The 13,908-nt window shown below is 42.6% G+C and overlaps 1 protein-coding gene across 2 annotated transcripts in view; it reads right to left on the minus strand.

The window, feature by feature from the left end:
• Positions 1 to 13,908, minus strand: part of RLF (RLF zinc finger) — a 104,384-nt gene that overhangs the window by 37,628 nt on the left and 52,848 nt on the right. For both annotated transcript variants that reach the window (XM_050932283.1, XM_050932284.1), the window contains 2 exons: positions 13,064 to 13,269; positions 3,817 to 3,953 (listed from right to left, as the gene is read on the minus strand). In XM_050932283.1, coding sequence (XP_050788240.1) covers positions 3,817 to 3,953; positions 13,064 to 13,269 — 343 coding nt within the window. The remainder of the gene's footprint in view (positions 1 to 3,816; positions 3,954 to 13,063; positions 13,270 to 13,908) is intronic.

The following is a 13,908-nucleotide window of genomic DNA, read 5'->3' on the forward strand; positions in this document are numbered from 1 at the left end:
CAGGAAAGGTGGGGCACCTGGAGAGATCTATGGTGAACGGTGATTGGTACAAAGGCTGAAGCCTGCACTGAGGTAGCCATGGGTAAGGCTGCTGAGGGTTCCGCAGGCTTTGGGCTCTTAGAGGGAAGCATGATTGCTGATGGCACCAAAATGTGGTTGAAGCCCAAGTCGGTTTCTTTGGTACCGAGGAAGCATAGAAAGAGCTCTTCTTGCTGCCTTGACCCAATAATATTATTAATGGTCTCTCCAGGATCATGGCTTTTCTGCCTTGTGGTCTAACCACATCCTGGGTACCTTATGAAGCGGAAGCCTCAACAGCAACTGCTTGAAGAGCCAGAGGTGCCAGGTTAGCTGAGAAAACTGATGTTCTTGGCTTTTTAGAAGTAGGATCTCTACCAGGTGAGCCCAGAGAATGTTCTTTTGAGGGCTTATGAGAGGAGTCCTGTGTCTTCCACTTAGATGCCACAGAACTGTAGGGCTCTGAAGGAGCAGACTTGCAGGAGGACCGACATATAGGAAGGGTCTCTTTGGCCTAGGTCGAGGCTGGATGTAGAGTGCTCTCCATCATGAGAAGGTGAAGCTCTTTCTCTCTCTATTTTTTTCTGGCTCTTGATTTCAGTGGCAGAGAAAAGTTGCACGTCTGACCAACGTGTGATTCCATGAGGAAATAGAAACTGTGGGAGTGTCTGTCACTGATCAGGATCGCCTCCCAGCAAGACAGACGGTGCTTAAAGCCAGGAGAACTGGGCATTACCACACAGTAAGAAGTAGTAGTAACTATCTAATAAGTAAAAAAGTAATAAGTCACCAAGACCAGATGGTATTCACCCAAGAGTTCTGAAGGAACTCAATTTGAAATCGCAGGACTAACTGAAGTCTGTAATCTATTATTCAAATCAGCTTCTGTACCAAATAACTGGAGGATAGCTAATGTGATGCCAAATTTTTAGAAAGGGCTCCAGAGGTGACCCCGGCAATTACAGGCCGGTAAGCCTGACTTCAGTACCAGGCACACTGGTTGAAACTATAGTAAAGAACAAAATTATCAGACACATAGATTAACGGGATTTGTTGGGGAATAGTCAATATGGTTTTTGTAAAGGGAAATCATGCCTCACCAATCTACTAGAATTCTTTGAGGGGGTCAACAAGCATGTGGACAAGGAGGAATCAGAAAGCTTTTGATGAAGTCCCTAACCAAAGGTTCTTAACCAAAGTAAGCAGTCACAGGATAAGAGGGAAGGTTCTCTCATGGATTAGTAACTGGTTAAAAGATAGGAAACAATGGTAGGAATAAATGGTCAGTTTTCAGAATGGAGAAAAGTAAATAGTGGTGTCCCCCCAGAGGTCTGTTCTGGGACCAGTTCTATTTAACATCTTCATAAATGATCTGAAAAAAGGAGTAAACAGTGAAGTGGCAAAATTTATAGATGATACAAAACTACGCAAGATAGTTAAGTCCCAGGCAGACTGTGAAGAGCTAAAAAAAGTTCTCTCAAAACTGGGTGACTGGGCAACACAATGGCCGAAATTCAATGTTTATAAATGCAAAGTAATACACATTGGAAAACATAATCCCAACTATACATATAAAATGATACGGTTTAAATTAGCTGTTACCACTCAAGAAAGATCTTGGAGTCACTGTGGATAACGCTCTGAAAACATCCACTCAATATGCAGCAGCAGTCAAAAAAGCAAACAAAGTTGGAATGAAAGGGATAGAGAAGACGACAGAAAATACGATATTGCCTCTATATAAATCCACGGTATGCCCACATCTTGAATATTGCGTGCAGATGTGGTTGCCCTATTTCAAAAAAAAGATATCGGAATTGGGAAAGGTTCAGGAAAGGTCAACAAAAATGATTAGGGGTATGGAACGGCTGCCATATGAGAAGAGATTAATAAAACTGGGACTTTTCAGCTTGGAAAGAGACAGCTAAGGAGGGAGGAATATGACAGAGGTCTATAAAATCATGACTGGTGTGGAGAAGGTAAATAAGGAACTGTTATTTACTCCTCATAACACAAGAACTAGGGGCCACCAAATGAAATTATTAGGCAGCAGGTTTATAGAAATGGGTTGCAGAGATATTGGCCACCACTAGGGGCTGCTGAACCCGGTAGAGCTCAGCTCACAAATAGAAGACAAGGCCGGGGGAGGGAACTGGAGGGTTCCCAGCACATCCTGAAGGAAGGAGGCAGTGGCACACAGGAGACTCCATTCAAACCTGGGACCCAGCATCAGGCTATTTCTCCCTCTGGATCCCTGGGCTCTGGGAGGTAGAGGGTGACAGTATCTGGGCTGGAAGAGGGAAGAGGGCGAGAAGAACGGGAAACCTGGGCTCTGGGGGGAGGAGGTGAGAGTGTCTGGTGGCCTTGCAGCTTGCATCTGGGAGGGAAGGTGGTGACAGTGTCTGTCCCCCCAGCTGGGCTCTAGGGGGACAGGAGGCAGAAAAACAGAAACTGGGTTGTTGTGGGGGTTTCTTTAATTCTACTCCTCGGGGGGGGGAGGAGGGGAGAGAGAGAGAGAGAGCGTGAGCGAGAGTGAGTGAGTGTGGTTACATACTTGCTGACAGGTATTTTGAAATAAATTACCAAAATAATTGAAACTGGCATGATTAGAAAGTCTTATTTTGACAAATAAAATTCGCAGAATTTTGCAATATTGTGTGTAGAATTTTTATTTTTTGACGCAGAATTCCCTCACGAGTAAGTTTCTCTCTATAGAAAACAAACACTAACACTATCATTATGAGAGGAAAAATAGCACTTCCTTTCTTCTATCCAAACAGATCAGACTTTGAACAGAAATCTGCTACACCTTAGCCATGGTTCCTGGACCATAGCTATGGGTTTATTCAGCAAGAGTCTGAGCAGCTTCTCTGCACTGCTTCTGCCACATTCCCACTGAGTTATGTAAGCGTGCACTTCTACCTGAATTAGACATGCAGATCTGATGCTAGGATTGGAAGAGTATTTTTTAGATCACTGTTCAGTTAAGAATTCCTAGTCCCAGCATTCTGGGGATTCTAATGCTTTCCAAATTTTCATCAGTGGGAATGTAAAGAGGTCATCTGAAAGAAAAAGAGGTTTCTTACAATAACCGAGTTCTTCAGGGGCGTTCCCCCGCACATTCTCTACTCAACCCACTTTCACTTGTTCCATATAGACCTATCAATCTACCTTTGGCTCTGGGGTTCAATGGAAGAAACTGAAGCACCTGAGTTACATGCCTCTTATTACCTTGGTCCCTAAATGTTCAGTGTCAAGACCAGGTACCTGTGCAGTTTATCCAATATTTCTGTGATCCTAGGGTGCTGGTCATGAATCCCAATAGCATGAATGTGCAGAAGCAACAACCCTAAGAACTCCAGTTAGTTACCCACAGATAACCTCTTTCATAGAAAAAAGTATATTTTTATTAATTGAACCAACTTATTCTGGTTAGTAGCCCAGCTACTTGACTTTTTACTGCCTCTAGAATTCTCAAATCAACGTCATCAAGTTCTGGAGATTTAATTTCTTAAGGAGGTACCATAATCTTTTTCGATACCTACAATGCCTCACCCTGACAGTTTGAAAGAGTGTGATTTCAGATAGGTCACTTTAGCTCTCCTTAACACAACAATGATGAACAGTTTGCATATACTGTAGAGAAGCTAATTTAACATCCGGCTTTAGTCTAGTCATCACTTTCTATATTTTTTTATATGAAAAAGTGGCATTTGAAATCATGTTAAACTGTTTGTTGCACTTTTCATAAACCATACATGAGAAAAACACACACACACACACACTTTTATTACTTACCAAGAGCAATACACGGTTGCAGTTTGAAGTTGCTGGGTGAGGTATGTTGTACAAAGAATAAACGCAGTGTTATCTTGCCCCTCAGATTCCAAATTACATATGATCTCTAGTACTTCTTTGCAGTCCACTTTTGCAATCTAACAAAAACAATGTCATGTCAAAAAGAACAAAGTTTCTTCAGGGATTTTTTTTTGCAAAAATCTTCTAAATGATGTATGTTAACAGACTGTATTTAACATTATTTTTTCTACTTGCAAATATTCCTAGCTTCTTTTAGACATGTGAAATTCAAGGTTTAACGAAAACCAGGAATAACTACTCCAGGAGTAAGCCAGTCTCATAACCTTTCTTCCTCTCATGTTCTCCAATGGTCATCTGTTTATCCTTCCCTACATTTCCTGGTATTTTAATTTTCTTTAAAAGATTTTGGCAAGACACCCTTTGTTGCACTACTGCCAATGGGTTTAAGCTGACGTACCACTTCAGTTGTGTACCAGACATGTCAAACCCACGGAAAAAAAAATATGCAGAAATTGGGCTTGGTTTTGGCTTAACTGCCTTGTGAGTTGCTTGTTGGCTAGTTTTTTGACTAGTAGCTTGTTGCTGCTTTTTTATTTAATCGGCTCCTGGCAAGCAGGGGCAAAAGGGGGAGAGAGTCGGGGGGCACAGTGGGCCTACCACAGTCTCAGACTGCACAGCGGAGGGATCTAGTCACATACAGTGTTGGGGTTCTTAGAGACTGGCTTCTTTTTGCCTTGTTTTGAAATGGAATTAGCTTGATTTTTGGCTTACTGTTAAAGTCGGGGTGCTTATTTACCATGTGAAAGTTGGCAACTGTGTTGTGTACATTCCTTTAATTTTACTGTGTATCAGGATCAGATTAAAAAAAACCAATACCTTATTTAAGATCTACCAACAATCTAGGTAGTCAGATGTTTAAAAAGGAGTACTATTGAAATAGCTTCAATATTGCCTATTAATCACCAATAATAGCCATCTGACACAAACACTACAGAATCATAGAAATGCAGGACTAGAGGGGACCTTGAGAGGTCATCTAGTCCTGTCCCCTACACTTACTGCAAGACTATGTCCTGAAAGCTGTTTATCTAATCTGTTCTTAAGTACCTCCAATGATGGAGATTCCACAATCTTCCTAGGCAATTTGTTCCACTGCTTAACTACCGTGACAGTTAGGGATTTTTCTGATGTCCAGCCTAAACTTTCTTCGCTGCAATTTAAGCCCATTGCATCTTGTTTTATCCTCAGGGGTTTGCGAGAACAATTTTTCTCTCTCCTCGTAACCATCTTTTATATACACCTCTACCTCAATATAACATGACCTGATATAACACAAATTTGGATATAATGCGGTAAAGCAGCACTCCGGGGGTGGGGGACTGCGAACTCCAGTGGATCAAAGCAAGTTCGAGATAACATGGTTTCACCTATAACGCGGTAAGATTTTTTGGCTCCCAAGGACAGCGTTATATCAAGATAAAGGTGTACTTGAAAAATGTTATGTCCTCCTTTAGTCTTCTATTTGCCAGACTAACCAAACCCTTTTTTTCCCCAAATCTTTCCTCATAGGTCATGTTTCCTAGACCTTTAATCATTTCTGTTGCTCTTCTCTGGATTTTCTCCAATTTGTCCTCCTCTTTCCCGAAATGTGGCACTCAGAACTGGATACAATATTCCAGTTGCAGCTTTATCAGTGCGGAGTAGAGCGGAAGAATAACTTCCAGTGTTCTGCTTACAACACTCCTGCTGATACTTTTGCAACAGTGTTACACTTTGACTCATTCAGCTTGTGATCTCATTAATGATCTGGATGATGGAATGGATTGCATCCTCCGCAAGTTTGCGGATGACACTAAGCTGGGGGACAGGTAGATACGTGCTCTTGTTGCCAAGAAGGCCAACAGAATATTGGGCTGCATTAGTAGGAGCGCTGCCAGCAAATCAAGGGAAGTGATTATTCCCCTCTATTTGGCACTGGTGAAGCCACACCTAGAGTACTCTGTCCAGTTTTGGGTCCCCCAGTACAGAAAGGATGTGCATAAATTGGAGAGGGGCCAGAGGAGGGCAACATAAATCCTTAGGGGGCTGGGGCACATGACTTATGAGGAAAGGCTGAGGGAACTGGGTTTATTTAGTCCACAGAAGAGTGAGGGGGGATTTGATAGCAGCCTTCAACTACCTGAAGGGGGTTCCAAAGAGGATGGAGCTAGGCTGTTCTCAGTGGTGGCAGATGACAGAACAAGAAGTGATGGTCTGAAGTTGCAGTGGGGGGAGGTCTAGGTTGGATACTAGGAAAAACTATTTTACTAGGGTGGGTTACCTAGCAAGGTGGTGGTGGAATCTCCATCCTTAGAGTTTTAAGGCCTGGCTTGACAAAGCCCTGGCTGGCATGATTTAGTTGGGGTTGGTCCTGCTTGGAGCAGGGGGTTGGACTAGTTGACCTCCTGAGGTCTCTTCCAACCCTAATCTTCTATGATTCTATGATCCATTATATTCCCCAGATCCCTTTTCACAGTCATTTCCCATTTTGTATGTGTGCAATTGACAGTCCTTCCTGGAGTACTTTGCATTAGTCCTTATTGAATTTCACCCTATCTGCTTCAGATGATTTCTCCAGTTTGTCCAGATCATTCTGAATTGTAATCCTATTCTCCCTAGAATCACAGAATATCAGGGTTGGAAGGGACATCAGGAGGTCATCTAGTCCAACCCCCTGCTCCAAGTCAATGCTGCATTCTTTCTACCTTGTGAGTAATCGCTAGAAATAAACATTCTCCGGAATAAATTATGCCCTCTGACATCTTTGAAAGACACAGCTGTTCAGGTGTCCATGACTGGAACAATTCAATTGATAACGCAAGATGGAACAGAATCCATCTCCATCTCTCTAGCAGTAAAGTTTTTATTTGTCATTCAAGTAAAAAAAAAACAAAAAACCATCAACAAAGCAGGAAGGGATCATTTTTACTACAAAGTATTGCTGGTATGGTATACCGCCAAATACCAGTTCAATCTGATCCACAATTATTAACCCAACCTAATCACTGCTTAATTTAGTGATTTGAGTGTGAGACTTAATACATGCAAGGATTTGTGGAACTATTTGTACAGAACACTATAGAACAAACAACATACCAGAAACAACCTACCACAATCCGATCTCTGTCCCAGTAGGAATGCCAGCCCGCTAGCATACCCTTCCCCAAACATGAGCAATTTACATTTTCAAAAACTTAACATCTCAATTGGATGAGTATTACAGCGGTGACTGTGATCATTTGTATTAATAAGGAAGCAGTTATTGAATTAGATATTCACATACAACTTCTAATGCAAGATGCTTTTTGTTTACATTTTGACCCAAATTCTCTTTCTGTTGCAGGCACTTTGTTCCACTTAGGACTTCAGTGAGACTACTCATACTTAAAGTCACACATGGAAGTAAGGATTTTCCTGAAAGTAGTAGTATATTATAAAGTTTACTCCAGGAGTATTTTCCCAAAGTGGGGGGAGCTAGAAGGACTAGGCAACAGTATATGGAAGATGTACAAATGAATATGGGCAAGCCTTTAACAACAAATGGCAGGGTGAGAAAGGAGGTGAAATTGATTTCCCCCCTCCCCAAAGTTCAGGGAGCAGTGCCCTGAGTTTTGGCTCAATTGTTGCTCCTTCTAGGGCTTCCTCTGGAGGACAGACCCATAGGGAGCACCATGAGACTGGGCAGGGGATTGCAGGAAGAGACAATTATCTCGTGGTTAAGGCAGCTGAGTACCACCAACTGGATTCTATTCCTGCCTGTGCCACAGATTTGCTATGTGATACTGGTCCTGTCATTTAAATCAAAGCCTTGTCGACACTACAAAATTCTTTCCTGGTATATCTATCCTAGAAGAACCCCTAGTGTAGATTAAGTATTTGTCAATAGGAATTTTTCTGCCCAGATCGTACCAATTCCACAAATATTAGCTATGCTGACAGAAACTGTGTCTACACTGGGGTTTTTCCAGTCATAGCTATGTCAGCTAGGGTGTGTGGTTTTTCACACCCCAGACCGACACCTATCCCAACATAACTTTGTAGTATAGATCAGGCTCAAACTTTTCACGGGGGTCATTAATGGTCCCTCTCACTATCGGAATGGCTGAGTTGAAACTGGGGGTCTGATTTATGTAAATGGTGAATACGTGCACACACAGCTGCAACTGAAGTCAATGGAAGCTGTGCTTTATATGTTCAAAGTACTATCAATAGGAAAAAGTCAAGTTAATGTAGACTTAAGGTTGCTTGATGCTATGTCGTCCCCTTACAGAGCACTGAGTTAAGGGGCGGAAAAATTAAAAAAAAAATTAAGCTTCTGATAATCAGGAAATAGAGTTAAGACTGGCCATGTAACCCTAACTCTCCTCTTCTTCAGCAGTGCCCCAATATGCCCTAGCACCAGACATACCTTAACCTTGCTAGCCCCAGTTTCTGAAATGTACAAGGAAGAGCCTCCTTTTACAACCCATTCATTCTCATCCACAGGATTCCATCTATCATTATTAACACAACAAAAAAGGCTGCACACGTCACCTTCCCTCTACCCTCTGAGAAATGCCTCAGTTTTCACATAGCACATTCTCACAATGGCCTCTGGCACGATAAGATTCAGGAGGTTCCAGATCCTGGAATAAACTCACACACTTAGCCCACTCCTAGGAACAAATACTAAGCATGTATAATTTAAGAACCCACTTCTCAGCCTTTCACAACTCCCTTACACTCACTCCCAGAATACAATCTCACTTTCACTTAACCAGCATTAAAGAATCCTCTCATATTCCACCTCACTGTTGACAATATCCTTTACAGTAACAGCACTATGCCCTGCTATTGACATAACCTAAGAAATTCTGAATAGAAATAATTGCATACTGCATCCTGAAGGCACACGTGTACTGCTTTCCTTTCCACACACAAATGAGGGTGGAAAACCTAGATCTCATAAATCACAGCCCTGTCTCACACCTCACAGTAATCCACACGTCCTCCTACCACAAAGACCTTTACCAAGCAGGCTCAACTACCACCTGCACCATTTAGTGTACATTTAAACACACTGACTGCAGCTGGAGTATTCAAATAATTACACCCATTGGCTACTGCCACCTCCAGGGGATCAGAGGAAAGGTGGCATGGGCAACCTTTTTCCCTCTTCTCTTTTTTTGTCCTTTAAGAGTGTTAGATAAAATCTATGGGTAAGAGTGACTGGGTTGTAAGAGGAGGTGAAGAGCTTGCCCATTTCAGCAACTATGGAGTCAGCAGAGTAAAGGTATGTGTGGTTGGCCACATAACATTAACTGTGCATTTCCTAGTTTTCAGAAACTTGAGTTTTGCTCAACTCAATGTTTTGGAAGGAGACGACACCTCAAACAACCTTAACTCTGCATTAACGTGGGTTTTTTGGTTTTTTTTTGCCAATTTCCCTAGTTTCTTTTTAAACAGGAAAAAGATACATTGTTGGTAGGAGTTGGCAGTCATTTAAGGCAGTTGTATATATCATGCCCTTCAATTAACATACTGAGCCAACCATCCTCTCCACTCCCCCATCCCCAGCTGCACCCCATCAGCCCTGCTTCAGCTCATCTTCCAAGCCATGCCCATAGCCCATTCAATGCATTTCCCCCTCCAATCTGGCTACCTCCCCATTACTGCACCCATGCCTCCCCACCACAAGAAGGAAAGACTTCTCCCTGAAGCCTTCACTCCCTGGTATACAAACATTTCCCTCACCGTTAATTCCACCTCCTGTAACATAACACAAATCCATGCTGGCTATTCCCTATCACCTTACCACCTTCCAACTGTTTGCAGGTGATTTCCTTAATTACTTGCTCCATTATCTTCCCTGGCACAAAAGTTAAACTAACTAGTCTGTAGTTTCCTGGGTTGTTTTTATTTCCCTTTTTTATAGATGGGCACTATATTTGCCCTTTTCCAGTCTTCTGGAATCTCTCCTGTCTCCCAAGATTTTCCAAAGATAATAGCTAGAGGCTTGGATACCTCCTCTATTAGCTCCTTGAGTATTCTAGGATGCATTTCATCAGGCCCTGGTGACATGCAGGCATCTAACTTTTCTAAGTGATTTTTAACTTGTTCTTTCTTTTATTTTATCTTCTAAACCTACCCCCTTTCCATTAGCATTTATTATGTTAGGCATTCCTTCAGACTTCTCGGTGAAGACATACGTGATATCTTGTGGCATCACACAGACACCCACATGGGTCATCAGCAGGACTGGAACCTTTGGATCTATCAAACATACCTCCATCATCTGAATTACTGGAGTAACTGATAGAAGTTATAGGCTATCCTCTACGTGAACCAGCACGAGAGAGGAATGGGACACTTTGCTTGTGAGTTTCATAGGAGTTTGCTAACAGTAGACTAATAGAGGAATGGTGAGACTCAGGAATATTGTGTTCCATTCCAGGCTCTTGAGGAGAGTGTTCTCTAGTGGGCACAGTCGTCTACCCATTCCCCTCAAGTGTGACCCCTCTTGCCTCCTCTCCTCCTACTTGGTTGTCCCAGACTTGTCTCATACCCTTCTGTGGTTTCTTGTCCCAGTCCCATTCCCAGTCTCCACTGCTCAAGCTTCTCTGGTCTCAGTCTCCTTTTCTCATACCATCGCAGTCTCTCCCCACCAATCCTGGCCTCCAATTGCCCAACCCCACTCATGTCTGCAGTCCTCATTGGATCCCAGTTCCAATCTACCTACCCCAAGCTCCTCAAACGTCAGTTTCCACTACCCCATGGTTTCTTGTCCCAATCTCTTTGCCCAGTTGCACCCAGTTGTGACAGATCAGAGTAGCTGTACCTTTATTCCCCCTCTATGGTCCACCAAGGGCACCCACTCATGCTTCCAGCACCCTGGCCATCACCTCAAGTGGAGACACATCTCTCCCCCTTGATTGCTTTTTTCCCCCCCAGGCTGCACTTTCTTGCCTACCCTGAGAATTCCCTTCCTAAGCAGGCTTGCTTTGCTTTCTCCTCAGAGGCTATAAACAGTGTAATTGCCCATAGATATAAGGTACCACACAGCCCTTTCTAAGCAAGCACACTTATTCTTCAAATGAAATCATTACAGAAAAAACATTAAAACAATTAAAAAACACTACACACATGCTAATAAGCTTATCTGGAATCACCCAACTCCAACAAGAGCTCTGACAGGTGATCTGTTCTTCAAACTCCATCAAGAGGTTTTTTCGATGTCACAAGTTCATAACAGCTGCTAGCTTAGAACAAGCATCCATGAATAGGTCAAGTTCTTCCAACCCTTCCCCCGAAGGCATGGCGTTTCTCTCGGACAGAATGCCCCATCCACTTGCTGGATAAATAGGCCCTCGCTTGGCCCATTTAAACACTCAGGCTATTAAGGAGAAGATTTCCTGACAGTCTGTTGGTTCTCTGGAGAGTCCAGTCTGAACAAGTACATCCAAGCCTCTCCAGGTGCTGGTTGCTCTCTGGAGGATTACAATCTGAATGAATTTGCCTAACCATCCTCCCCGTTCTTAGCTCCTGGAGGGATGTGGTCCCCCTCCCCCATGGAATTACTTATAATCCCTGGCCCACAATAAACTTAATTCAGTAAGATTTGTCCACAATATTGCAGGAAGTTACCAGTTCTGTCACACCAGTCTCCCCACTATCCACAGTCTCCTTGTCTCAATCTAATGCTCCACTAAAGGTTGGGCTCTTATCCACTCTGCATGTAAATCAGATGGTTTCTTCGTCCATGCTGCCTGGGCCCAGCAGCACAGGGGAAAAAAAGAAAAAAAGAAAAACAAAAAAAAAAAAGACGCTGCCTGTCTCAGTTCAGGTGCTTGAACTTGGACCATGCAGGGCCCACAACCAGGGGCGGCTCCAGGCACCAGCATGCCAAGCGAGGGCGGTAGGCAGAGCGTCTGCTGGTCCCGCAGCTTCGGCGGACCTCCCGCAGGCTGCTGCCAAATTCGCGGGACCAGGGACCTCCCGCAGGCAAGCCACCGAAGGCAACCTGCCTACCGTTCTTGGGGCGGCAAAATATCTAGAGCCGCCCCTGCCCACAACAGTGTGAGTTGCAGCTGCAGGGAAAGTCCTACTCAACCTCAGGTTGCAGCATGCCCACAGCAGATGGGATCTTTGGGGAACTTAGTAGCATGTACAAATTACTATATCTTTCAAAGGCTTACAACTTGGCCAAAATTGGACAGATTTTCACAGAGACAGGAGAAGGCACATCTTGGCAACACTCTTCGCCACCTCGGCTCAACTTCTTGATTCAAAGTAATTGTGTCTGTGCAGCTCAGCTGCCCAGTTAACTCCCAGACAAAGCACTGACAGTATGTTTAACAGATTTGCTAACATACGCAACACCACATTTTCAAATAATGTGTTTGCTCTTAATTTTTTTCCCCCGGACTGAGCAGAGAGACTTTAATTAGGGACCTATTCTCTTGAAGCTGGGAAGTGCAAATATCTGAGTTATTCCGCCACATTTCATTTTAAACAATGGAAGGTCCACCTCATTATCTCCCCTCCACACACACTCAAAAATGGCTTAAAAGATTTTGCTCAAACTCTCTCCCTTCCCCCCAACCCCAAATTCTTATATTCAAGTTGACACCAAGCATTCAAGATTTCAGCCCAAACAGTGAATTCAATAAATAGTAACAAGTGGGGTTACAGTGGCAACAGTTTTGCAACCTTGATTACAATGTTCACTATTAGCACAGTTGTTACTACATTGCAAAAAAAGACTTTTTAATCAAAGTAGTAGGATCATAAAGGGTCAGGTCACTAGACGCTAGAGGATTTTGCCCTGGCTCCCCAGCCCTCCTTTTCTACATTAGTTTTCACTCTATTAGAACAGTCATTTTATTCCTTTGCATCAGAAGAGTACAGCGTCACAGTGCATAGGGCAGCTGAAGGGAAGACTTTAGATTTATAGTTGAGGCATATGAGGATCTAGCGCACTCAAACCTTTTTTGCATGGCTGAACATATGTATAAGCCCACATTGATAGACTGTATATAATGCATATGTGTATCTGTAGCAATAAGATTAAATGCACTTTCATACTGCAGCCTGAAGTCTTTATATTTTAGTTTTTCTTAAAAACTCTATGACTTTAGCATTAGCCAAATTGATGTAGAAATGCACTTGATAGAAACTTCACACATTAATAGGGGCTATGATTACTAACCTCTTTAATAGAGTCTTCATTAGGCAGCATAGAGCACAAACATGTGATGTAGGCTTGGCGAAAAGATGATGATACATTTGAAATTTCTGGAGAATCTGCACAGAATTTTGACAAGAAAGTAGCTTGCGGAATGCAGTTTGACTTCATCAAGTGTTTTACTCGCATCTGCAGAAAGGAAGGCCCTTCTCGTGTAACCAATTTATTGGCTAGGAAAATGAAAAAAAATCTTTGAGAATATACCAAATTTACAGTTGGCACTTAGTTCTCATTGCATTCACACCACTTTGATTTTGTAAGAAACAGGCTGAGGTCTGGTCAATGTTTAGACAAGAGATATGAAACACTTGTTCAGTACAAATGGACAGTAATGAATAAGCAATGGTGTTTTCACACAAATTAGCACACTAGCACTGCACCTGTGTAGCGATAAGGGAATGCTATGCTACAAAAGTAGTGCTAGTATATTAGTACGGGACGGTAGCCTCTTTGGCTCAATACACAGCACAGCACAGCATTAGGAGACACTGACAGCGATGGCACTACTCAGATCCTATAGTACTTTTCATACAAGTAGAAATATTAAAGTTGATCAGGACAACCAGGGTAAAAATCTAGTAACTGGGTTTTGTCTACCTACACTTTTTCCTGTACTTTAAGTTGGGTAAGTTTAATATATTTTATTTCTACACCATCTATCCACGACTAGAAAATTAAGTATCTCAAACAATACACTAAACACTACATGTTCAGCCAAAATAAAAGCAGGTTTTATGAAATGTGTCTAAAATCTAGTTATAACACTACCAAAACATTACAAAATATAGAAGTCCTTTTCTGACATTAAT

Source organism: Gopherus flavomarginatus, chromosome 22 (genome assembly GCF_025201925.1).
Source record: "Gopherus flavomarginatus isolate rGopFla2 chromosome 22, rGopFla2.mat.asm, whole genome shotgun sequence".
Lineage (NCBI taxonomy): Eukaryota > Metazoa > Chordata > Testudines > Testudinidae > Gopherus > Gopherus flavomarginatus.